The 25615-nt window shown below is 42.8% G+C and overlaps 1 protein-coding gene and 1 pseudogene across 1 annotated transcript; both read left to right on the top strand.

Moving 5' to 3' along the window:
* Positions 1-631: 631 nt before the first annotated feature.
* On the top strand, positions 632-2102 carry LOC123184411 (WRKY transcription factor WRKY24-like). Its single transcript, XM_044596539.1, has 3 exons — positions 632-972; positions 1140-1250; positions 1790-2102. Exons 1-3 carry the CDS (start codon positions 632-634, stop codon positions 2100-2102), a joined length of 765 nt encoding a protein of 254 aa, XP_044452474.1.
* Positions 2103-11093: 8991 nt separating this feature from the next.
* On the top strand, positions 11094-13029 carry LOC123191379 (probable WRKY transcription factor 54; annotated as a pseudogene).
* Positions 13030-25615: the final 12586 nt, after the last annotated feature.

The following is a 25615-nucleotide window of genomic DNA, read 5'->3' as shown; positions in this document are numbered from 1 at the left end:
TTTTTGTAGCGTATATTTCATATTTTACTAGTCATATAGGCGAGAAAATTTGACCAAACATACAGGAGGTCTGATAACCCCGATCGACGTCCTCATACAGTAAAAAACGATCTCATCGATCGATCAGTATCCCAGCCGGCCGGTAGACAAACCGCGTATATCTTTGCTGCTTCCTGCGTGCCGCGTATACGTCACTCTCCCGGTCAGCATATATGTCATTCGATGGCCAGCATATGTATGCAGTTTTCAGTATCCAAATTAATTAGTGGCACAGTTGCTGTTACTCTCCTGATGGATGCATGCACTATGCATGAATGATTGCATGCATGCAGATTGGAGGTGATCTTTTGACTCTTTTATTCTTTCCTCTTCCATCAGTCGAGCAAGCAACAACCCCGGCCAGTCAAACGTCTGGTACCTCTCCTGGTGCTCACTCAGTCGTCTCACACTGCATGCTCTTTCTTTTAGATTAGACGGACCATGGGCACGTACATACCGTGGTACAGAGCCCCTGTACGTAAAGGCTATATATTTAACGAGCAAGTGCATCCGTGCATGCATGACCCCTAGTACTACATAATGAGGGCACCCGCAGATTCCCATATGGCCATATACTTTCTTGGATAACAAGATGAAGAGCAGCAGCACAATGGTCGTCAATGGCGGCTCCGAGATGGACGCATTGCTCTTACTCAGGAGGCAGCAAGAGCTTCTGACGCAACTCCGCGCGCTCATCCTGCCGACGTTTCGCGACGCCGACGGCAGGTCGGCCGACCTCGCCATCTGCCTCTTCGACGACATAATTGACTGCATCGACGGGGTCATGTCTAGGCTCCAGGGACTCAGTGCCGCAGGCGGTCATGGATTGGCGACGGCGCCCTTTGTCCTCGCCGACGTTGACGTAGTTTCACCCAACGCCGGGGAGGGACAGGACGAGAAGCATGTGATCAGCAACGTTGGTCAGAAGAGAAGGTTAGAATTATTCCAATAAAAATCCTGATTAATGTATTATTGACTTAGTTCAAATTTGATCATCGTTGGTAGTACGTAGTTGTTACCTTTTCCGTGATAGTATATATTTGCATTTCACGTATCTCACCAACTAATTGCCACTTGTTATGTATGTATGCATCGTGCAGGAGAAACAACGACAAGAGATCAAGATCACTTGTAACAGTTGTTCCACATTATGATGGCCATCATTGGAGAAAATATGGGCAGAAGAACATCAACGGGAGGGAACATGCCAGGTATCTATATTACCACTAAGAAATTCATTCAAGCATATCCTCACATTAATACTGCAAAAACCTACTCCCTCAGTTTCTAAATTTAAGAAATTTTAGAGCTTCCAATCAGGACTACACACGGATATTTATAGGCGAATTTTAGAGTGTAAATGCACTCATTTTGCTCCATATAGTCTGTAATGGAATCTCTAAAAGGGCTTATATTTAGGAACGGAGGGAGTGCATTCTAGTCCTTTTATTCGAGATTGTTCTCGGAAATCATCACATGTGAGACTTCTCCAGATGGTTCTCTGTTATGAAAAATACATATGAGGCAATCACCAAAAGGATATATGTGTGTGTGTGTGTGTGTGTGTGTGTGTGCGCCTATTGATGACCAAACATTATCTTATGTGGCATGACCCCCTATTGATGACCTGGTCCAAAACATTTGGATGCATTTTTTCCGGCTGTTTTGATAGTGGTAGTTCTATTTACAGGTTATTAAGCAATCAATTTCTCATTAGAATGTATAACTAAGCAAACTTGTAATTAAGCAGGAGCTACTACAGATGCGCCTACACAGAACGGAATTGCCCAGCAACCAAGACAATTCAGCAACAGGATCATAACGTAACTATTAATTGTGAAGAGGAAACTGCAAAGTATATTGTTGTGTACTACGGTCATCACACTTGCTGCGATGACAGCACTAGAAATGGCGCCAAGAATGACCCTGGCATGGACCTAATTCAAAATGGCAAAATGGCAGGAGCAGTAACAGAATTTCAAAAGTTCGACCCAGGAGACGTGGACATGCCAGCTCTAATAGAGGTGCTTGACAATCCTGAGCTGAACTGGGACATCATTTGATAGAGTACTTTTTTTTTGTTGAATCTGGATAAGTTGATAATTATGCCTAGTTTACAAATGTCTCGGAAATGAGCACATGTCCTCTTTTACGTTTAAATGTATGTGTGGCTAGACATGCAGAAGCACATAATTTGCTGATATAAATTGATAAATTGTAACAGAATCTATCAATAAAGTATATGGGCAATTAGAAAAATATAGTAATGACACATGTTTCGACAGTAAGTTCCATGTGGATCGTTCAGCCGCTATTTCGGCTGATTTTCCATGCTTCTCGCTGGACATGATGTTGCTCTAGGCTTTACAAACAAGTGCCACACAAACAACAGTGCAGAGGGGACAATTGTATGACGTTGGTCTAATCTTCCCGGAGGTTGCGATCTGTGTGGATGTGCCATATTGTGCGAGACTGGGCCATGTGGCAGTGTCCTCTCCTGGTGGTTTTCCCTTTTTTTCATCTTTCTTCACTAGTAGAAAATGGGGCAATGGTCCAGGGTGGGTTAGCCCATTAGTCCCGGTTCAATCAAGAACCGGGACCAATGGGGGCATTTGACCCGGTTCCTGAGCCAGGGGGCTGGCCGGGCCACGTGGGTCATTGGTCCCGGTTCGTCTGGACCTTTTGGTCCCGGTTTGTGGGACGAACCGGGACCAATGGTCCTGGCTCTTGGCCCACCACCGTTAGTCCCGGTTGGTGGAATGAACCGGGACCAAAGGCCTCGCGCTGCCCGCACAAAATTTAGTCCCACCTCGCCGGGCGAAGGGCAGTCGCACTGGTTTATAAAGCCAGCCGCGGCTGCCCTTTCGAACTCCTCTATAAGCAGGCTTCTGGGCCTAACTACGGCGCGCTGCCCTGTGAGTCTGCTGGGCCTAGGGCCTGTAATTGCACGCCTGTGTCATAGCAGGCCCACAGGGCAGCGCCCCAATTTTTTATATATTTTTTTCTTTTATGTTTCTTCTATTTATTTCTTCGTAGTTTTTTGTATAGTTTTTTCTTTTCTGTTATATTTATTTCTGAGTAGTTTTCCATCTAGTTTGCCAAAATTCAACATATTCAGAGTTCATTTTGTAGTGATTTTCAATTTCACGGTCATTTTGTGAACGATTGAAAATTAGCAAATATTTTTTTTCTTTTCTGCTTTATTTTTTCTTCTATTTATTTCTGAGTAGTTTTTTCTTTTCTGCTATATTTATTTTCTTATATTTATTTGATAACTAGAATCACTGACAGAATGTTCGTAATTTTTGGTATCTCTGTGCAGAAAGATTACAATTTGATAACTAGAATCACACAAATTTAGTAAACTAGTGATTCACACAAATTTAAAAAATTCAAATTTAAACTATTCCACCGTACATCATGCCGTCCCTTGTTGTGCCACCCGGCTGATCGACTTCGTAGATTTGTTCTTTTTCATTGAAACTAATGATTTGTTGATGCCAAGATTTATAGCCTAACTACTCGGACGTGAGTTGGCAGTGTCCCTTACTTCGGTCCGGTTTCTACGGCGGTATGCACTTGTGGTTGGCCACACAACTCTTCAACTCCCATGGGCAACCTTCTTTGTCACATTTGATTGTGTAGCGCAATTTTTTATTGGAATGACCAACAACGAACGGCCTATGGTTCCGAATGGCATAGTCACTCAACCATATCTTGAACTCTTGCAAACAATCAAACTTGATCCCTTTCTTCAAATGAGCATTCTCGTCCTCACCCAGTGGCCTTGGATCACCCATCCTCGGACAAGGTGATGGTTCAATCAAGCCCAACCTCATGCCACCATCAACATGAGATTCACACAAGTTTACAAAGAATTCAAATTATAACTATTCTAATTTGAAAAACTAGAATCACTAACAGAAAGTTTATAATTTTTGTGACTTAAAAGAAAAAAGAAATTACTACAAAACAATAAGTATTTAGTTCTAAGTAGAAACGAAAAACTAATGGCACTAGTAAAGTTAATCACAAACATGAGTTTCACACAAGTTTACAAAGAATTCAAATTATAACTATTCTAATTTGAAAAACTAGAATCACTAACAGAAAGTTTATAATTTTTGTGACTTAAAAGAAAAAAGAAATCACTTAAAAACTATAAGTATTTAGTTCTAAGTAGAAACGAAAAACTAATGGCACTAGTAAAGTTAATCACAAACATGAGATTCACACAAGTTTACAAAGAATTCAAATTATAACTATTCTAATTTGAAAAACTAGAATCACTAACAGAAAGTTTATAATTTTTGTGACTTAAAAGAAAAAAGAAATCACTAAAAAACTATAAGTATTTAGTTCTAAGTAGAAACGAAAAACTAATGGCACTAGTAAAGTTAATCACAAACATGAGATTCACACAAGTTTACAAAGAATTCAAATTATAACTATTCTAATTTGAAAAACTAGAATCACTAACAGAAAGTTTATAATTTCTGTGACTTAAAAGAAAAAAGAATAAAAAAATAAAGCAAAAAACAGAAGAAAAATGCCTATAATATTTGTTATGACTAACTATAAGTATTTAGTTCTAAGTATTTAGTTTTAAGTAGAAATGAAAAAAATAGCAAAAAAATGCCACCTACAAGGCCACCACGGCCTGAATACGACTAGAAACCCAACCATGGGCCAGGATTCAGGCCCGCAGCAGGCCCAATAGGCCCACAGGCATTGCAGTGACAGATTAGGCCCGAAAGCCTGCAGTTGAGAGGAGCTCGAGAGGGTGGGTGCAGCAGCGCTTATAAACCACTCCCGAGCCCTCTCAACTAGCGAGGTGGGACTAAACTTTTGGGCGCGGGCAGCACAAGGCCATTGGTCCCGGTTGGTGGGACGAACCGGGACCAAAGGTGTACATTGGTCCCGGTTGGTGCCATGAACCAGGACCAAAGGCCTCCGCTTCCCGCCCTTTGGGCTGCCGAAAAGTGGCCTTTGGTCCCGGTTCGTGGCACCAACCGGGACTAAAGGGGGCCATTAGTCCCGGTTCCTGTCACGAACCGGGACCAATTCTTTGTCTATATAAGTAGCACTTGTGAAATTTTCGATTCAGTTCGTTCTCGCCCCGCCCGACGACGCCGCCAGGCCGCCGTATCCGCCTCGTCGTCGCCGTCGTCGCCCCACGCCGCCCCGTCGTCGCCGTCGTCGCCCCGCGCCGCCCCGTTGTCGCCCCGTGCCGCCCCGATCGACGTCGTCGCCGCCTCCCGCCCCGATCGACGCCGTCGCCGCCTCCCGCCCCGCGACGCTGCCCCGACCCGCCCCGCCCCTGCCCCGCGCCGCACCTCGCCGTCGCCGTCCCCGACACCGTGAGATTTTGTTAGATTTAGTTAGATTTTACATATTGTGTTAATTTAGTTAAATTAATGTTACTAGTAGTTAATTTAGTTAGATTTTGTTAGATTTTTTTGTAGTTCATAGATTTTTTGTTAGATGTGTAGTAATTTAGATGTGTAGTTCATAGATTTTTCTGTTAGATTTTTTTTCATGTTGTGTAATTAATTTGTTCATATTTTGTTAGATTTATTTATGATTTTTTCTGTTATAGTTTAGATTTATTAATGATTTTTTTGTCCATAGTATTTTCTTTGTCAATTTATTGTGTATGTATAGGAAAATTGTGAATGAGATATGTCATTTATGAATATGTTCATATTTAGAATAGAGGAAAAAGGAAAAAATAAGAAGAGAAAGTGTTTAATATAATTAGTTAGAACAATAATAGAACTATAGTTGAACTAGTTTATTTTTAGTAAGTCATACTATTTTATTTTATTTATAGTAAGTGCTTCATATATAGTTGAACTAGCTAGTTGATTTAATAAACTACTTTATTTAACTATTCATTTTTAGTAAGTCATACTATTTTTTTGTTCCTACATTTTTAGCAAGTTGATTTAATAGTTGAACTAACTAGAACTATAGTTAAACTAGTTGATTTAATAAAACTGGTTTATTATACTATAGAAGTAGTTTATTTTTAGCAAGAAAATTAATAGAACTAGTTTATTTTTTTAGTTAAAGCAATTATTCCCGCATCGACATGGACGATGCCTATCCCGCATCCTCGTCGTCGAGTCGGGGGCGGACGACACCTGCTTGACCAGATGGGCCATGTCCGGGACTGGGCTCCGCCGGGGTGGTACTGGGAGGCGCTACCTTCCGGGGGAGCGTAGCTTGGTGAGGAGCCAGCCCGTCGTTGACCCGATCCTTGTTTGGTGGCGGTCGCGTGGGCCAGTGACGGTGCCGAGGCTTCCGGACACCGCGGAGGTGGTACGTCACCGTGTCAGCGAGGAGGACCAGCACGTCCGTCGGTACATGGTTGCGTTGGAGGGCAGGTTCGAGAATACCTGGCAGGTTCTTCAGGGATCTCACTGGAGCTATGATCCTGTGATGGTTCCTTCCCATTGGGTGTCCACCGCCCGCGCCGATACCCGTCGGGCGCTACAGTTCTAGTTGTACTAGCGATATGTATGATATATAGTATTCGACGTGTATTAGTGATAATATTCGATGTACGGACACATGGAGATGATGTAGTTTTTCTTATAATTGAAGGCATCCTAATTTGAATACTACTTATTGAATGCTCAAATTGGAGAGCATATGCAAGGCATATGCATATGATTAGTTGAATAATAATGATCTAATTTAGTCTTTGAATTATGAACGTATAGGAAATGTCATCATCGGACGATGAAAGTCTCCCGGGGGAGTGCGACTGGTGCCACGAATCGAGGTGAGTGCGACAGGCCTCACCTGGACGATGGTCGGCGCTTCAGTATTAAGCTGGAGGAGACTTTCGACATTGAAACGGTACGCAACGACGACAAGTTTTTCTTATATAACTAAGCATGACTTCAACTATTTCAACGTGTAATTTTCATCTTTTACAATTCGAGTATAGTTGATCCCATGCCATGCAAGACGCTATGTCTTGGAGAGGATGGGTTTTGAAGACCATGAAAATTTTGAAACGAGGAAAATTCACCTAAGGACCCATCATGATGTGGATTTTAAAGTAAAGTTGTATAATGCTGAGAGTGTAACCCATTTTGGTTGCAAAAATTGGGAAGCATTTTGCAAATTGTATGGTTTTGATGAGGGTATGCTTGTCACCATGGATCTTGGTGATCCTGAAATCGAGCAAGACAATATGGACATTTGGGTCCTTGTTGATACTCCTCCAGTTCTACCGCTATGTGAGTTTCTCAAACATAGTTAATTATTAATAGAACTTATATTCTTCATTTCAAAATAGTTGACAATTTATTTCCATTGACAGCTTATTTTGAAGTATCAAAGAATGTGCAGAATATGGTAGATAGAACTTACTACACCGATGGCTCTGAGTTAACTTACAAGGAGAAAACTCATCTGGTTGGATTTTGTAAGATATTGAGAATTACAATATCTACAATCGAACTCCTGAACATTATGGTCAATACGTGCCACTAGTGCACGTGTTGAACTATGGTAACTACCATGGAGATACCCTGGTAAGTTTTTCTACTATTACGACATCCGTGCATCTTTTTCCATACTTCTAAAACTAGTACATCATTGCTAACTACGAAGTTATTACTGTGTTTTTCAACAGCTTATCCCAGAGGGTTGTGTGCCTCATTTGATGTATCAGAATGGCGGCAGCGTTCATGTTTTGAACATATATCCAGGTCATCCTACGAATCTCAACTGTCCATACCGGATTTCTAAAAGAAGTGGAGACATGACAATCAAAGGATGGAAAAAATGTATGGACAGTCGTAAGGAGCTTCTTGGAAGCAAAAGGAAGCGAGGCGCAAGAATTGGAGACAGGATGATCTCCATTCTTCATAATGGAAATTCAGGGTCTATATTGTTTTATGCTATTTTACCTTAAGTGTGTTTAATTAGGTCCGATCCTCTTGATACTGATGTTCATGTGCTAAGAACAATTATGTAGAGTTGGGTTCGATGACTATGAGGATGATGATCGTATGACTTATTATTAATAACGAGTAGAAGTTGTATGATGATGCTTTGATTAATTAGCTAGTAGGACTTGTTATTATATATGATGATGTATATGCGAGCATGCATGAGTTATTATATATATATCGATCTGAAGGTGAAATGAACATATGTAGTCCTTGCAAGGACTACATAAAAGATTTGCTAGTTCTCTCTATTAGCTACCTAATAACAACCTAAAAATAACCCCCTAAACCCCTAAAACAGCCACTTTTTTTAAAAAAAAGAGAAAAACCTCCTGCTGACGCGTGGAAGCCTTTTGGTCCCGGTTTGTGTCATCAACCGGGACCAAAGGCCCCCCTGCCTGGGCTGCCGGCTGCGGCCACGTGGAGGCCCATCTGTCCCGGTTCTGGTTTGAACCGGGACTAAAGGGTGAGGGTATTAGTAACGACCCTTTAGTCCCGGTTCAGGAACCGGGACTACAGGCCCTTATGAACTGGGACAAAAGGCCGGTTTTCTACTAGTGCTTAAACAAAATTTTCTCGAAACCCAGGTGTGTTTTTTCAGTTTCATTTCAGTACGAAATCAGGGGCTAGTTAATGTTAAAAAAATCAGGGGCTAGTTGCCCCTAACGTCTAAAGAAGGAAAATCAGGGGTTGTTAGTCATCCCCCCCCCCCCCCCCCCCCCCCCCGGGCCGCCACCTTCGACAATCAGATACGAATGAGTAGATTCTAAATATTTCAGGAAGGCTATCTTCCTTCTGTTGCAGGCTTTTATTTCTTTTTCTTGTATTTTCTTGGACCTCAATTTCCGTACATTACCTTGCGTAATGTAATATGCCTTGTACAGTCCAAAAAAATGTAATAGGTATACTGTAGCGCAAGGAGATCAACTTATGAATCTAACTCAGACTACCATATTAATTCGTTTGACTATTCATAGTTTAGCTTGGTACAGATTTAGTACTAACATCAGGCAATTTCTTTTGTTAGAATTAAATGTGTATTTGTCTTCACAAAAAAATCTAATTTGATTTCTCTTTGTATTTACATAGGATATAGTAAAAAAAACTAGGTATGTACATTAATCTTAAACTTAAATTTAAGACTTTGACTCTAATTATTATAGACCTTGTGCGATTTTTTTTCGTGATTCCCTTTTTTCCTCTTAATATATTGCACTTGCATTTTTTGGTACGCTAATCGCATAACACTCCTTTTGTTGCGCACCCTTTCACCGTCACACATATGTTCGATCAGGGTGCTCTATGCCTCGGCGTCATCCAATGAGATGTTGACGAGTTCTCCATCCGGCGTCTCGTCGGCGTCGGCCTCCGCGAGGCTGAGATTGTTGGTGTTGTCGTTGTCGAGTATTGTTTAGTTACAATGCTCGAAGTAGTGGTGGTGCCAGAGCTTATGTTGGTACTCCGCCGTCACTCGATGACCCGGCCCGCCAACCGGCCACTCATGCGCCTGACATGCACGACTTATTTCTTGTCGCCGATAGTGTCATCGTGTGACCATCATAGCCGCACCCTTAGACTTACTCCAACTAAAGCTAGGGCAACCAAGACTATAGAGACAACCCAACCCGATGTTCCCCACACGTTGCTGGTAGATGCGAGGGGAATCAGCGGCCCTTAGGAGAAAACCCTAGCACCTTTTGTTTCCCTATTTGGAGGCGGCGACCGGGAGATGTATGTAGTATGTAATTGACAAGTAATATTATGTTTAATCATTACTTGGCTCCTACCGATCACCTCCAAAAGCTCATTTATAAGGCCATCTTACTCTTGACAAGTAATATTACGTTTAATCATTGCTTTCCTCCTACCGATCACCTCGAAAAGCTCATTTATAAGGCCATCTTACTCTACTATTCACTATGCATAAGGCTGGTCGTAATGAGGGTATCATACTAGGTACTAGGCAATTTTGATGAGGTGACATAAAATTAAAAAAAGAAAGAGAGAGTTGAGTGTCATATCATAATATTGTATCGTAATAAACGATATCCTACCATGCATCATGCATGACAATAAATAAGGTCATATATGTTACTAGTATATGCATTATAGAGAGATAGTATATGCATTATAGGCGTAGTAATGATATACTATTAAGTTATGATAGTACCTACTAGTAGCTACTAGGGGCAGCCTAAGAGGAAGCTTTGCTACCGGGCGGCAGTATACAACAATGCTGTGGCAGCTATATATAGTACCCACTTGCAAAAACAAATGCGAGCTATAGCTAGGGTACTGCACGTGGAAAATGAAATCGCTAGGCCGCCGCCGGCTTAAAGCCCCCAGATTAATTAAGTAAACCCTCCCGAGACCATGTGGTTTCCACAACTGGTATATTGTACTCCATTTCTTTGGTCTAGTCAAGGTTCATGGTATTCGGCCTATATACGATCTAGTTCTGAGCTAATTTCAAATAGTTTGGATTGCTTACTTTTCAGTTTTCACGTCGATCTCCCGCTCAACATGAACGTCAGTCCCTGCTCAACACGCGTGCAATTTGAATATGACCGTACGTTAGGTATTCACATATGGTACTAAAACACCTGGTTGGTGGATTACATACTTTGCTTCGTGCGTGCATGCATGAACGAATAATTGCATATACATACTTTTGAGTGCGTGTTCATTCCGCGTATATGTCACTGATCTCCCGGTCAGTGCATGCATGCACTTTCAAACATCCAATTAACAGTTTCAATCTGCATGCATGCATTAATGATTGCATGCAGATTAATTGGAGTTGGTGTCTGACTCTTTTGATCTTTTCTTTTGGATCCACTGGGGGAGCAACAACACCGGACGACCGGCGAGTCAAACATGTCGTACCTCTCCTCGTGCTCTTGCCTTTCTCGTACTGCTCTTTCTTTTAAACGACCGACCAGCAGTCCTACGCCCATCGCCATTGGCACGTACATACCATGGTAGTACATATTTAACTAGCATGTGCGTTCGTGCATGACCCGTACTACATAAGGAGGGCACGCATATGCATTCTTGGTTAACAATATGAAGAGCAGCAACACGATGGTCGTCAATGGCGGCTCCGAGATGGACGTGTTGCTCAGGCGGCAGCAGGACCCTTCTGGCGCAGCTCCGTGCGCTCATCCTGCCCGCGCTTCGCGGCGCTGACGGCAGGTCGGCCGCAGGGGCGGCGCCAGGGGTCTTCTTGGGTATTCGGTTGAATACCCAAGATTTTGACAAACCATTGAAATTTTATATAAAACAAGCAATTTTTTTTGTAAAACAGTGATGATTTGGGCAAAATGAATACCCTTCTCCAAAATGAATACCCACCCTCTAGAACCTGGCGCCGCCACTAACTCGGCCGACCTTGCAATTGGCCTCTTTGACGACGTGATCGATTGCATCGCCGGGGTCATGTCCAGGCTCCAAGGGATGAGTACCGCGGGCGGTCATGGATCGGCGACGGCGCCCTTCGACCTCGCCGACGTTGACGTAATTTCGCCAAACGCTGGCGGGGAACATGACGAGAAGCCTGTGATCAGCAACGTTGCTCAGAAGAGAAGGTTAGAATTTTTCCAATAAAAATCTTGATTAATGTATTATTGTCTTAGTTCAAATTTGATCATCCTTGGTAGTACGTAGTTGTTACCTTTCCCGTGATAGTATATATTTGCATTTCAAGTATCTCACCAATTAATTGCCACTTATATATGTATGTATGCATCATGCAGGAGAAGCAACGACAAGCGATCAAGATCACTTGTAACGGTTGTTCCACATTATGATGCCCATCATTGGAGAAAATATGGGCAGAAGAACATTAATGGGAGGGAACATGCTACTCCCTCCGCCTAGGTGTGTAAGTCATCTTACGTTATGCACCGCGACCAAGGCGGAGAGAAAAACGAGAAAACTTAATGTCTTTTTGCTAATTAATAGCATTGCATGCAATGAACTAACCACTGCATGTCATGTTTGGTAGTCTCAAGTCATTGAAAGCATGCACGGCCCACATCTCTTATGTCACAAAACAAGAAACGAGGAGGGAGTTAATGTACCGTGCCTAAGTGTTTTGGGATTATTTGATTTTCGTATGATGACTTACACACCTAGACAGAGGGAGTAGGTACTACCATATCCTCACAGCCATATCCTCACATTACTAATACACAAGAACATACATTCTAGTCCCCTTATTCAAGATGGTTCTCATAAATCGCCACATGTGTATAGAACCATACCATACGTTAACCATAACCGTAGTCTCATCCCCCGGTCTCTCCACTCACTCGAGGTCTCTTGCCCCTGCATCTTTCCTCCCCTGCATCAACAGTTCTCTCCCCTCCCCTCTCTCGCGGCATCCTCGCCGCATATGTCCCATATCCTCCCATGTCCCTCTTTTTTGTTCCTTGATCAAATTTATTTTGTTCCATGGAAAGAGTATGGTGAGGAGGAGGATGAAGGGTAAGACTAAGCTCGGGCCAGGTCAGTGGAGTATGGCCATCATGCCCATACCACACTCTTCGTGTTGCATGACCCCCTCTTGATGACCTGGTCATCATTGGGTGCATTTTTTCTGGCCATTTCGGACTCGTGACTATCGATAATGAAGTGTGAGTTGTATATAAGTTATTAAGGAAAAAATCTCATTATAACTCATAACAAATGTGTAATTAAGCAGAGCTACTACAGATGTGCCTACACAGAACGGAATTGCTCAGCAACCAAGACAATTCAGCAACAGGATCAGTACAAAACTCTTAATTGTGAAGAGGAAACTGCAATGTACAATGTTTTGTACTACGGTCATCACACTTGCAGCGACGAAAACACGAGAAATGGTGCAAAGAATGACCCTGGTATGGACCTAATTCAAAATGGGAAAATGGCACGATCACTACCAGAATTTCAAAACTTCGACCAAGGAGACGTGGACATGCCGGCTCTAATAAAGGTGCTTGACAACCCTGAGCTGAATTGGAACATCGTTCTCTAGAGTACATTTTATTGGTGAATTTGGATAAGTTGATAATCATGCCTAGTTTACAAATGTCTCGGAGATGGGCAGAAGTCCTTTTTACATTTGAATGTATGTGCGGCTAGACATACAGAAGCATATAATTTGCGTTGATATAAATTGTAACAAAATCTATCAATAAAGTTTATGGGCAATTTGTAAAATATAGGAATGACACATGTTTTGACTGTGAGTTCCAAATGGATCATTCAGCATTCATTTTGCAAGCTTCTCACTCGCCATGATGGTTCTCTAGACTTTAGAAAAGAAGAGCCAGACAAGCAACAGTGTGGAGGTGTACAACTCTATGATGTTGGTCTAGTCTTCCCGGAGGTTGTGATCTTTGTGGATGTGTCGTCATGTATGAAGGGGCTAGTTTATGTGAAAATAAATAAAATCTGGTGCTAGTAGCTCCTAATGTTTAGAGAAACAATAAGTACTTGATTTCACGTTTTTCTTCTTTTGGGTACTTCTCAGTGACAATGATTTGTTAATCATGTCACACCCTCCCCTACCCGACAATCCGATACTACTAACGGGTAGATTTTGAATGTTTCAGGAAGCCCATCTTCCTTCTGCTGCGGGCTTTAATCCTTATTCATGTTTTGTAGAGTCCAAAAAAATGTAACATGTATTGTAACATAAGGCGATCAACTTATGAACCTAACCAAACTACCATATTCATTTCAAGATTCATAGTTTAACTTGGTGAAGATTCAGTACTAACATCGTGCGGTCGATTTTGCTATCTAGCTAATTAAATGTGTATTTGTCTACATAAAAATATTTTTTCTGATTTAATTTCTCGTTGTATTTACATAGTATGAAATAAAAAATAGGTATGTACGTTTAGCTTAAACTTAAGACTTTCATTTGATTATTATAGAGCTTGTTAATTTTCTTCGTGATTGTAGTTATTTATTTATATTGCACTTGCACTTTTTGATACACTAAAATTGCATATGTTTTCTTGTGCTATTAACCATAGCTAAAATGGCTTCGCAAATTCTTAGTCGCCAAAGAAATTGTTAAATGCTAGTCATATATGTAATCGTTGGAACTAGAACATTAATCTGTGTAGGAATTAATTTTACTCATTGATTTTTGTCTATCTAGGAAGGTCAACAGGTTTGTTATTTGTTGGCAAAGGAGTTGTTGTCGTATATTAATTGTTTCCCGTTTATTTTTGGTCCAACGGCGGAATGGGCTTTGTATTTTTGTTGGTCTAGTCTGGGTTGGAAATGTATTTTGGGATATAGTGCGTCACATATGGGCCTCTTTTCCGAGTGGTTCTACTGTAATGTCCCGAGGTCTTTTCGTGTGTTTTAGCATGTTTTAATTTAAATTTTATTTATTTTCTACCAACAAGAGGGAAGAGAAATGACCATGTTTACCTAAAGTGGTAGTGGTTGGAAGATCCTGATTAAGTAGTTTTGATTTTGAGATTAGATGTGTTTATCTCTGCGTGTGTGTGTGTACTATGATCATCATCCTTGGTGCGTGCGTATCTGCACAATACAATGTTGTGTTGTTCATATCTAGCCTGGTCTGATATTCTTGATCATCTCATCATCCAACCTAACAATTTCACGTACCCTGCTAAAGTTAGATATCTTTGGATTCCAGGTCAAAAAGTCTGGAACAATGTTTTAATTCACTCTATTTTCCAAGAGCCTACCGCAACTATCATTACTCAAACTAATATTATTCTAGATGACTGTGCGGATATATTATGTTGGAATCTCACGACTAATGATAAGTGCAAATGGTAAATGTACATACAAGTTATGTTTGCAGGATATTCAAAGACATCATAGGAATCAACCTAGTCAGGTCTATACAAGCAGGTTTACTCAAGCAGGTTTGGAAGCACAAGAATATGCCGCCTAGGGTTCAAACTTTTGCTTGGAGATTACTTCGCAAGACCCTCCCAACAGGTTTGAGAGCATCTCGTTTCTCTACTCACATTGATAAAGAGTGTTGTCGTTGTGCTCAAGATGAGGATGAATTGCATTTGTTTTTCAGTTGTGCATATGCTAGGGCTACATGGTTTGCGCATCTTTGGTATCTTAGGACTGATATCTTAACTGAAGATCATCATTCTATGCAGGCTCTTATACATGCTCTTCTGACCATGAACCACCCTCATGCATCAGAAAGCTCATATATAGCAGAGTTCTACAACACCACCCGGCAGTTGCAATCGCAGGTGTTCCATATTGTAACGCCGTCGATGCGGCTATATCTCCCACGTGTCGAAGCACGACTTGGAGGCATAACCGCATTGAAAGCAATGTCGCAAGTGAGGTAATCTTCACACAACCCATGTAATACATAAGGGAAAGAGATACATAGTTGGCTTACAATCGCCACTTCACACAAATACATGAATAAAACATTACATCATACAGATACAATCAGGGCCCGACTACGGAGCCAAAATAAAAGAAGAAACCCCAAAAGCGACAAAGGTCCACGATCGACCCCAACTGGGCTCCACTACTGATCGACTAGAACGAAACAACATAAAGGATAAGATCTTCATCGAGCTCCTCCTGAGCCTGGTTGCGTCATCTGCTCGGTCTCAACGGCACCTGCAAGCTGGTTTGGAAGTATCTGGTGAGTCACGAGGACTCAGCAATCTCACACCCGCGAGATCAAGACTATTTAAGCTTATAGGAAGGGGTAAAAGGTATGAGGTGGAGCTGCAGCAAGCGACTAGCATATATGGTGGCTAACATACGCAAATGAGAGCGAGAAGAGAAGGCAAAAGCACGGTCGAACAACTATGATCAAGAAGTGATCCTGAACTACTTACGTCAAGCATAACTCCAACAACCGTGTTCACTTCCCGGACTCCGCCGAGAAGAGACCATCACGGTTACACACGCGGTTGGTGTATTTTAATTATTGAGATCAACTTCAGGTTTTCTACAACCGGACATTAACAAATTCCCATCTGCCACATAACCGCGGGCACGGCTTTCGAAAGTTCAAACCCTGCAGGGGTGTCCCAACTTAGCCCATTATAAGCTCTCGCGATCAACGAAGGATATACCTTCTCCCCGGGAAGACCCGATCAGTCTCGGAATCCCGGCTACAAGACATTTCGACAGTAATAAAACAAGTCCAGCAAAGCCGCCCGGTTGTGCCGACAAATCCTGATAGGAGCTGCACATATCTCGGTCTCAGGGCACATCCGGATGAACACTCCGTACAACTAAAACCAGCCCTCGAGTTGCCCCGAGGTGGCGCTGCAAAGGGCTCTAGTTCGGACCAGCACTTAGAGAAGCACTGGCCCGGGGGGGCTGAATAAAGATGACCCTCGGGCTGGCCGACCCAAGGGAAAGGGATAGGTGGTAGGCAAATGGAAAAGGCAATGTTGGGCCTTGCTGGAAAAGTCTTATTCAAAGCGAACTGTCAAGGGGGTCCCATAAATCACCCAACCGCGTTAGGGACGCAAAATCCGGGAACATAACACCGATATGACGGAAACTAGGGCGGCAAGAGTGGAACAAAACACCAGGCATAAGGCCGAGCCTTCCACCCTTTACCAAGTGTATAGATGCGTTAATTAAATAAGATATATTGTGATATCCCAACAAGTAAACATGTTCCAACAAGGAACAACATCTCCATGTTCCAATAAGGAACAAACTTCATCTTCACCTGCAACTAACAACGCTATAAGAGGGGCTGAGCAAAGCGGTAACATAGCCAAACAACGGTTTGCTAGGACAAGGTGGGTTAGAGGCTTGGTTTAACAATATGGGAGGCATGACAAGCAAGTGGTAGGTATCGCAGCATAGGCATAGCAAAAGAGCGAGCATCTAGCAAGCAAAGATAGAAGTGATTTCGAGGGTATGGTTATCTTGCATGAGATCCCGCAAGGAAGAAGAACGAGTCCATGAAGAAGACAAACGGACGAAGTCGAACGAATCCTCACGAACGCGACGTTATCGGAACTACCCGAAGAAGCAATACCGGAAAGAAGCAAACAACATAGTAAACAAACATCACATAAACATGGCATGATGCACAACCAAGTATGATGCATGTCCGATTTAATAGCATGGCATGGCAATAAGCACAAACAATACTACAAATTAAGTGGAGCTCAATATGCAATGAGTTGCATATTGGAGAAACACCACATCAATTGTTTAGTTCTCTCTCGTTTATGTACCCACAATATTAAATGTTAATTAACATGGCAAGAGGATGAAGCATATGAAAACTACCTAACTAGGCAAGTTTAAATGAGGCCGGAATAACAAACAACAATTCCGGAAAATCCCCATATACATATTTCGAATTTGGTACTGTTCTGCCTAAAACATTATTTTAATGTTGTTAAACAGGAAAATAAAGTGCAACATGTTAATCTATGCATTTTTCTACCCCATTTACATATATAAATTATTTAAATCCGAGCTACGGTTATTTAGTTATGAAATAAATCATTTTAACATGGCATTTATGCAAATTAATACAAACAACATTTTTAAGCATTTTAAATGTTGTTATCATGATGCGGATGACAATTTCAGGTTTTATGCAATTATTATGAAAATATTGACAAGAGCATGACATGAGGCATTTGTCGCCATGGCGGAAGGAAAAGGGTGCCACGGCGGTGAAACGGAAATGGCGCCACGGCAATGAATTCGAAAATGATGCCACGGCAACATATCGGTTCCGGTAACTCATGGAGATACCGGTGCAAAAGGAAGCATGTCGTGAGCGCGTCATGCAAGATGGTGGGGTGATCCCGGCAACCCGGTTCCCACGAGTCAACGGCATGGAAACACGTGACAATTCGCACACGGTGCACACGGTGCACCTAATAGAACACATGCATTCGGTCACGGGCGTCGTCTCGATGGTATACCTTCGAAGCGTGCATTTTCGGAACGATTCGAATTCGTAGTGGAAGTAGACGTTCTCGCGACGGTAGTAGTGAAAGTATTCGTACACGGCGACGGTAGTTGTACCGGGTTCTACGCCACGGAAGTAGTCGTACAACGTTTTCGTAGAGAAACTTGGCGTATCCGAAGCGGTGTAGAGGTACATGTCGATGGTCGTCGTGGTACTTGGCGGTTCCGTGTAGTCGAACTTGATGATGTTTCGGTGCGGCACTTGGCGAACCAAAACAAGGCAGCACCAGGCGGTCTTCGAGGGGCTGGATGCGGCTCTACGGGAGCTAGGCAGGGGCGCTCTGGTTCCAGCGAAGCAGAGGGAGCAGCGGCGAGTCTTGGGGCTGGCGACGAGGAGGAGAGCTTGAGGGATGGCAGCGGCAGCAAGGCCATGGAGGCAGGGTCGGCCGGAGCTCGAGGCATGGCGGAGCTCCTGGTGGTCGCCAGCGGCGGAGGAGGCGGCAAAGGGCGTGCGGGAGGAGCAGCACGGCAGCAGTGGGGCAAGCACAGAGGAGGCAGAGGCGCGGGGCTGCCGGGTGGCGCGCCGGAGTTGTGGTCAGAGGTGGGCGGCGCGGCTTCCTAAGGAGCTTGGGGCGGACATGGGGGCTCCTGCTCCTGCCGAAGACGGCGACGGGGGAGGGAAATGGCGAGGAGAGGAAGCAGGGCGCGGCGAACCATGGAGGCAGTGGAGCTCGAGGGGGAGGCTCGGGCGCTGCAGATGAGGACCAGCGTCGGGGAAGAGGAGGCGCAGGTGATGGAGGCGCTGGGAGGGAGGAGGCAGAGGATCGAGGACGATCCCGATCGGGACGAGTGACTGGCGGCGGAGTGGGGAACGAGAGGGAGGGATCGAGAGAAAGGGAGTCGGGCTAGCGGGGCTAGGGTTCGGTCGGGGCGACTGGGCCTTGGCCTTGGGCCGGTCGGCCTGGCTGCTAGGCTTAGGGAGGCCACGGTGGCCTGGGCCAGCTGCTCTCCTTCTCTCTCTCTTTAATTCTTTAACAGAAAAGCATAGATAGAAGGAAAAAGAAAAGGGGTTAGGGATAGTAATTTGAGCACGAGGACAATTTTCCTGGACTCATGAAAATGAGCTTGTCCCAAGAAAAATGGAGTGGGCAAGATTGCAAGGTTTATATTTGAATTTAATTCAAATGGTTTGAACAAGGAGTAGGAATATGAAGTTTCCGAAAATGTTGAACATTTAGGAAGAGCTCCGGAAAATGATGAAAGAAAAATTATGGCAAGGTTGGAGACCAGGAATTGAGATAACAAAGGCATGGGATATTTTGCAAGTGTGTTACGGTTAATTCCAAATAAATGGAATAATTAATATAGCTCCCTAAAATATTGGGAGGATATGTTATAAAGAGAATTCACCATGTGAATACCCTCGGTTTAAATAGATCAAAAGATCTATGCAATTTATTTAGTTGAGGTTTTAAAAATTAAATGACATGCTGGCATGATGCATGATGACATGGTGCAATGCACATGATGCAAGGATGAATGCAACGAACAAAACAAATCACACGACGAAACTCGGAGTAGCTGGAAGTCTTCTGGAGCGTCGGTCTCGGGGCGTTACAACACTCCACCACTACAAGAGGATCTCGTCCCGAGATCTAGGATGGCACCGGAGAGAAAACGGAAGAGGAAGAGAAGAGGTAACACTAAGTTGCTTCTTTGACAAACGAGTGAAACCAAAGAACCTTGAGAGGTTGAGCAAAATGAAAGAAAGAATACCATGGAGATGAACGAAATGAAATACTTCGATGGACAAGGAAGAAGGAATACGGCGAGAAAGAAGAGCTTAAGTGACAAGATAGATGTTGAAACCACTCCGGTTGAAACAAGATAGAGAAGGAATAAGAATGATATAATTTGGGCAGCACTCCGACTGAAAATGGAAGGAATTAAACATGAACTTGACAAGATGAGAGGATACTTGAAGAGATCGACAACACACTGCCTCCAGAACTATTGAAATAATGGCACAAGTGGCAAGGAAGATTTCAGACGGCACTCCGGTTGAAAAGAGATGCAAGACTTGATAAGATGAAAAGAACTTGAAGAGATGACACAACACTCCGGTTAAATCGATAAGCAAGCAAAAGGACATGATCTTGACAAAACAAGATGATGGGTCGAAGAGAGCAACATCACAATGCCTCCGGAAGAAAAATTGAAGATAGATCATTGGAATAAGGGAATGAAGAAGAAAATGATAACTTCCACCACAAATGAATTAGGACAACATCCTTGCAAAGAAGAATCGAACGGAGTTGTTAGCAAATCAATAACGAGAAGCACAAGCTTGTTATGGGCTTATGGCAAACATCTCAAAATGATGATGTGACAACCCGCCATTAACAGAAACAATTGATTGGTTGAAATCAATGAAGATAAGAGAAACTTCTTCACCGAGATGAGAAGGAGAAAACTTGGATCATTGATAAGCACCATAATAGCAACAATCCTTAGGGAAAGCTTTAGGTGAAATATAACCCAAGATAACTCCAATGAAGAGATTGATGGATTTAAATATCTCATTCTTGACAACATGTGAATCATGAGACATGAACTCAAATTATCGAAAATGACATAATACCACCTCGAATGATACGGTTGAAAGAATTGCACTTTAAAATGCCAGATAAAGAATATTTAGCTCCTCTGAAAAGAATCTCGATGAACACTTCGAGAAGGAATTAAATCCTTTGAGAATCATCATGTAGCCTCCATAAAGAACTCCGGTAATAAAAGGAAGATAGAAAGAAAGAGAAGTTGAAAATACAAGGTGAAGCCTTGAAGTGATAAGATGAAACTCCGTGACGAGATAAAGCGGAAAACTTGGAACTCCGGAAAGAAAGATGAACAAATGAAATCAAGAATTTTGATAGTCTCCGGAATAAGGAATAGAATTTACTCGATGAAACAAGAATAAGAATTACATTATGCTTACCCTTCACCAATTTAGAGTGATGACAAGCAACGGATTTGGCATACTACTTATTCTCGTAGAAAGGATCAAGAGAGATATAGCACAAACTTGGGAAGGTCTTCAACGAACCACGGGTAGGATTGAAACTACGAATAGATTGCTAAGATAACAAGGAAAGAGAACTCTTGAACGAACCACCGTAAGAATTTAAAATGGACGAAGAAAAGATAAGGAAACACCGGGAAGAGTTAGAAAATGACGTTGATACTTGAGGGAATTTAGATACAAATGAACGAATGGATCACGAACTGATTAGAGAAAACTAGAGTGATGCACTGGTAAGATTTGGAGCACGATAGACGAAGCTGAGAATGAATAATTATGAAATGATGGCCTTCGGGGAAAAGAAATGGAAATGACTCGAGAAATGCTCTGGATGGGTGAAAAGAATTCTCACAATCAAAACAATTATGAGAGGATGGCAACAGGCTAGAACCATGAATCTTGAAGAGAATGGAGCAAGATTTAAGAGAAACTCTTCTTCGGTCTTCAAATGTTGAGAATGATGATGAGAAACACCACCATGAATTGTTGAGGCACTCCGGGATGAAAATTGGAAAGGTTGAACCAACGATGAAAAGAATTTGAAAGATCTTGGAGAAAGACATTTGACTGATGGTAACCCATTCTTACATCAAACCTTGAAAAGAATTTTAGAAGCTCCGGGAAAATTAGAAGAGTCAGGTAAGATCCTGGAAAAAGACCTGTGGGTTAGGGCCCACTCAAAAGAAACACCGTTGAAAGAATTGCTTGAAAAGAGGGATTGCACCGGTTGAATTAAATGGCTTGAAAGAGATAGCATCCTCAAAAGAAATTGAGTGAATTGAGAATGGAAACTTGAATCTTCTGAGATATCTTCATCACTCCAGAACAAAAGAATAGCGAGAAAAGAATGGAGAGACTTCTCATCAATAAAAAGGATACTTGATTAAGAAATCTGAGTCCTTGAAGAAAAAGGGTGGGTGGGCGGGAAAACAAAGACAACTTGGAACGGATGAAGCAAACACCGTTGCAAGGAACTGATAAATGATCTGGCAGAAATTGAACGAATATGATGAACTTGAAGGGAAGCACACCGGTTGAAAAAGGATTGACATGACAACCTCAATGACCAAGAAGGATTAGTATTCACATAGGAATATGAGAACACCTGCTTAGAATAAGGTATGGAATCAACATTTGACTTCGAAGCAACTCGAATACCACAATTAAAACAAAACAAAGGATTTGGCTTGCAGAATAAGCCAGGAACAAACATATGATAGAGATTTCGCCCAAAGTGTTCGTGGTGGGGCCCACACAGGCACGACGTATAGCGGACGTCACGAATGACAAACAAGACGTCCCCGAATCAGCATAGCCAAGGATTCTTTAAGACGCCTTGCGACCACTGTAAATCGACCGTGAATGGGCGGACCACTAGACGTTAGACCCCAATCTCAAATCATACATCTGTCGGAAAGATATCCTATAAGCTACTAGAATTCCCACTTATAAACTCCCGAAACTTTCTGGTTATGCAATCGGGTGTTGGGGATACAGGGAAGCATAATATCTCACCCAAGCTAGCAAACCCTACAACCAGCTGTATCCATCCTTCAACACATAACCAAGAAACCTTTGGAAATCGTCTACCTCAACCTTCGAAAACCATCCGTTATACAAGTCATGGCAATACTCCCGCACTCGCCTCAGTACTGGGCTATCTCACCAACAACTGTACAAAAGAGATTTTTGATGTCGGCGTACTAAACTCAGGTATTCCAGAACCGCAACGATAAAATTATGACGACAACACCTCGGAGCTCAACTCCCCGGGACACTGCCACAACCCCTAATGTCAGGAGGCAACCAAGACAATGTTGTCATCATAAAACCATCGGAACGATTATAAGATACCCGCGTGATCCTAAAAAAAATTTTAGTGACATTTGAGAAGAGAAGAGTCAAAACTCTACGTCAGGATACCTCACCAGAAGGTCGAAGGGACTGGGGAGTAAAAAGAATTCCTAAACTCTCCGATATATAATTCCTAAATGACTCAAAACATTTTTTCTAGACACAACTCAGCCGCTAAAAACGATCAATCAGTGGGGGCTCCTAAGGTCGGGGAAGGCTCTGATTACCAACTTGTAACACCCTCGATGCGGCTATATCTCCCACGTGTCGAAGCACGACTTGGAGGCATAACCGCATTGAAAGCAATGTCGCAAGTGAGGTAATCTTCACACAACCCATGTAATACATAAGGGAAAGAGATACATAGTTGGCTTACAATCGCCACTTCACACAAATACATGAATAAAACATTACATCATACAGATACAATCAGGGCCCGACTACGGAGCCAAAATAAAAGAAGAAACCCCAAAAGCGACAAAGGTCCACGATCGACCCCAACTGGGCTCCACTACTGATCGACTAGAACGAAACAACATAAAGGATAAGATCTTCATCGAGCTCCTCCTGAGCCTGGTTGCGTCATCTGCTCGGTCTCAACGGCACCTGCAAGCTGGTTTGGAAGTATCTGATGAGTCACGAGGACTCAGCAATCTCACACCCGCGAGATCAAGACTATTTAAGCTTATAGGAAGGGGTAAAAGGTATGAGGTGGAGCTGCAGCAAGCGACTAGCATATATGGTGGCTAACATACGCAAATGAGAGCGAGAAGAGAAGGCAAAAGCACGGTCGAACAACTATGATCAAGAAGTGATCCTGAACTACTTACGTCAAGCATAACTCCAACAACCGTGTTCACTTCCCGGACTCCGCCGAGAAGAGACCATCACAGTTACACACGCGGTTGGTGTATTTTAATTATTGAGATCAACTTCAGGTTTTCTACAACCGGACATTAACAAATTCCCATCTGCCACATAACCGCGGGCACGGCTTTCGAAAGTTCAAACCCTGCAGGGGTGTCCCAACTTAGCCCATTATAAGCTCTCGCGATCAACGAAAGATATACCTTCTCCCCGGGAAGACCCGATCAGTCTCGGAATCCCGGCTACAAGACATTTCGACAGTAATAAAACAAGTCCAGCAAAGCCGCCCGGTTGTGCCGACAAATCCTGATAGGAGCTGCACATATCTCGGTCTCAGGGCACATCCGGATGAACACTCCGTACAACTAAAACCAGCCCTCGAGTTGCCCCGAGGTGGCACTACAAAGGGCTCTAGTTCGGACCAGCACTTAGAGAAGCACTGGCCCGATGGGGCTGAATAAAGATGACCCTCGGGCTGGCCGACCCAAGGGAAAGGGATATGTGGTAGGCAAATGGAAAAGGCAATGTTGGGCCTTGCTGGAAAAGTCTTATTCAAAGCGAACTGTCAAGGGGGTCCCATAAATCACCCAACCGCGTTAGGGACGCAAAATCCGGGAACATAACACCGATATGACGGAAACTAGGGCGGCAAGAGTGGAACAAAACACCAGGCATAAGGCCGAGCCTTCCACCCTTTACCAAGTGTATAGATGAGTTAATTAAATAAGATATATTGTGATATCCCAACAAGTAAACATGTTCCAACAAGGAACAACATCTCCATGTTCCAATAAGGAACAAACTTCATCTTCACCTGCAACTAACAACGCTATAAGAGGGGCTGAGCAAAGCGGTAACATAGCCAAACAACGGTTTGCTAGGACAAGGTGGGTTAGAGGCTTGGTTTAACAATATGCGGCTGAGCAAAGCGGTAACATAGCCAAACTACCCGAAGAAGCAATACCGTAAAGAAGCAAACAACATAGTAAACAAACATCACATAAACATGGCATGATGCACAACCAAGTATGATGCATGTCCGATTTAATAGCATGGCATGGCAATAAGCACAAACAATACTACAAATTAAGTGGAGCTCAATATGCAATGAGTTGCATATTGGAGAAACACCACATCAATTGTTTAGTTCTCTCTCGTTTATGTACCCACAATATTAAATGTTAATTAACATGGCAAGAGGATGAAGCATATGAAAACTACCTAACTAGGCAAGTTTAAATGAGGCCGGAATAACAAACAACAATTCCGGAAAATCCCCATATGCATATTTCGAATTTGGTACTGTTCTGCCTAAAACATTATTTTAATGTTGTTAAACAGGAAAATAAAGTGCAACATGTTAATCTATGCATTTTTCTACCCCATTTACATATATAAATTATTTAAATCCGAGCTACGGTTATTTAGTTATGAAATAAATCATTTTAACATGGCATTTATGTAAATTAATACAAACAACATTTTTAAGCATTTTAAATGTTGTTATCATGATGCGGATGACAATTTCAGGTTTTATGCAATTATTATGAAAATATTGACAAGAGCATGACATGAGGCATTTGTCGCCATGGCGGAAGGAAAAGGGTGCCACGGCGGTGAAACGGAAATGGCACCACGGCAATGAATTCGAAAATGATGCCACGGCAACATATCGGTTCCGGTAACTCATGGAGATACCGGTGCAAAAGGAAGCATGTCATGAGCGCGTCATGCAAGATGGTGGGGTGATCCCGGCAACCCGGTTCCCACGAGTCAACGGCATGGAAACACGTGACAATTCGCACACGGTGCAAACGGTGCACCTAATAGAACACATGCATTCGGTCACGGGCATCGTCTCGACGGTATACCTTCGAAGCGTGCATTT

This window comes from Triticum aestivum, chromosome 2A, assembly GCF_018294505.1.
Source record: "Triticum aestivum cultivar Chinese Spring chromosome 2A, IWGSC CS RefSeq v2.1, whole genome shotgun sequence".
NCBI lineage: Eukaryota > Viridiplantae > Streptophyta > Magnoliopsida > Poales > Poaceae > Triticum > Triticum aestivum.
Note: the sequence above shows the minus strand (reverse complement) of the source record. Positions and strands in the feature narration are given on the sequence as shown.

Coding starts and splice junctions, on each gene's coding strand:
- LOC123184411 (XM_044596539.1), top strand. CDS start 632: ATGAAGAGCAGCAGCACAATGGTCGTCAATGGCGGCTCCGAGATGGAC. Junction 973..1,139: donor AACGTTGGTCAGAAGAGAAG/GTTAGAATTATT, acceptor TGCATCGTGCAG/GAGAAACAACGACAAGAGAT. Junction 1,251..1,789: donor AACGGGAGGGAACATGCCAG/GTATCTATATTA, acceptor GTAATTAAGCAG/GAGCTACTACAGATGCGCCT.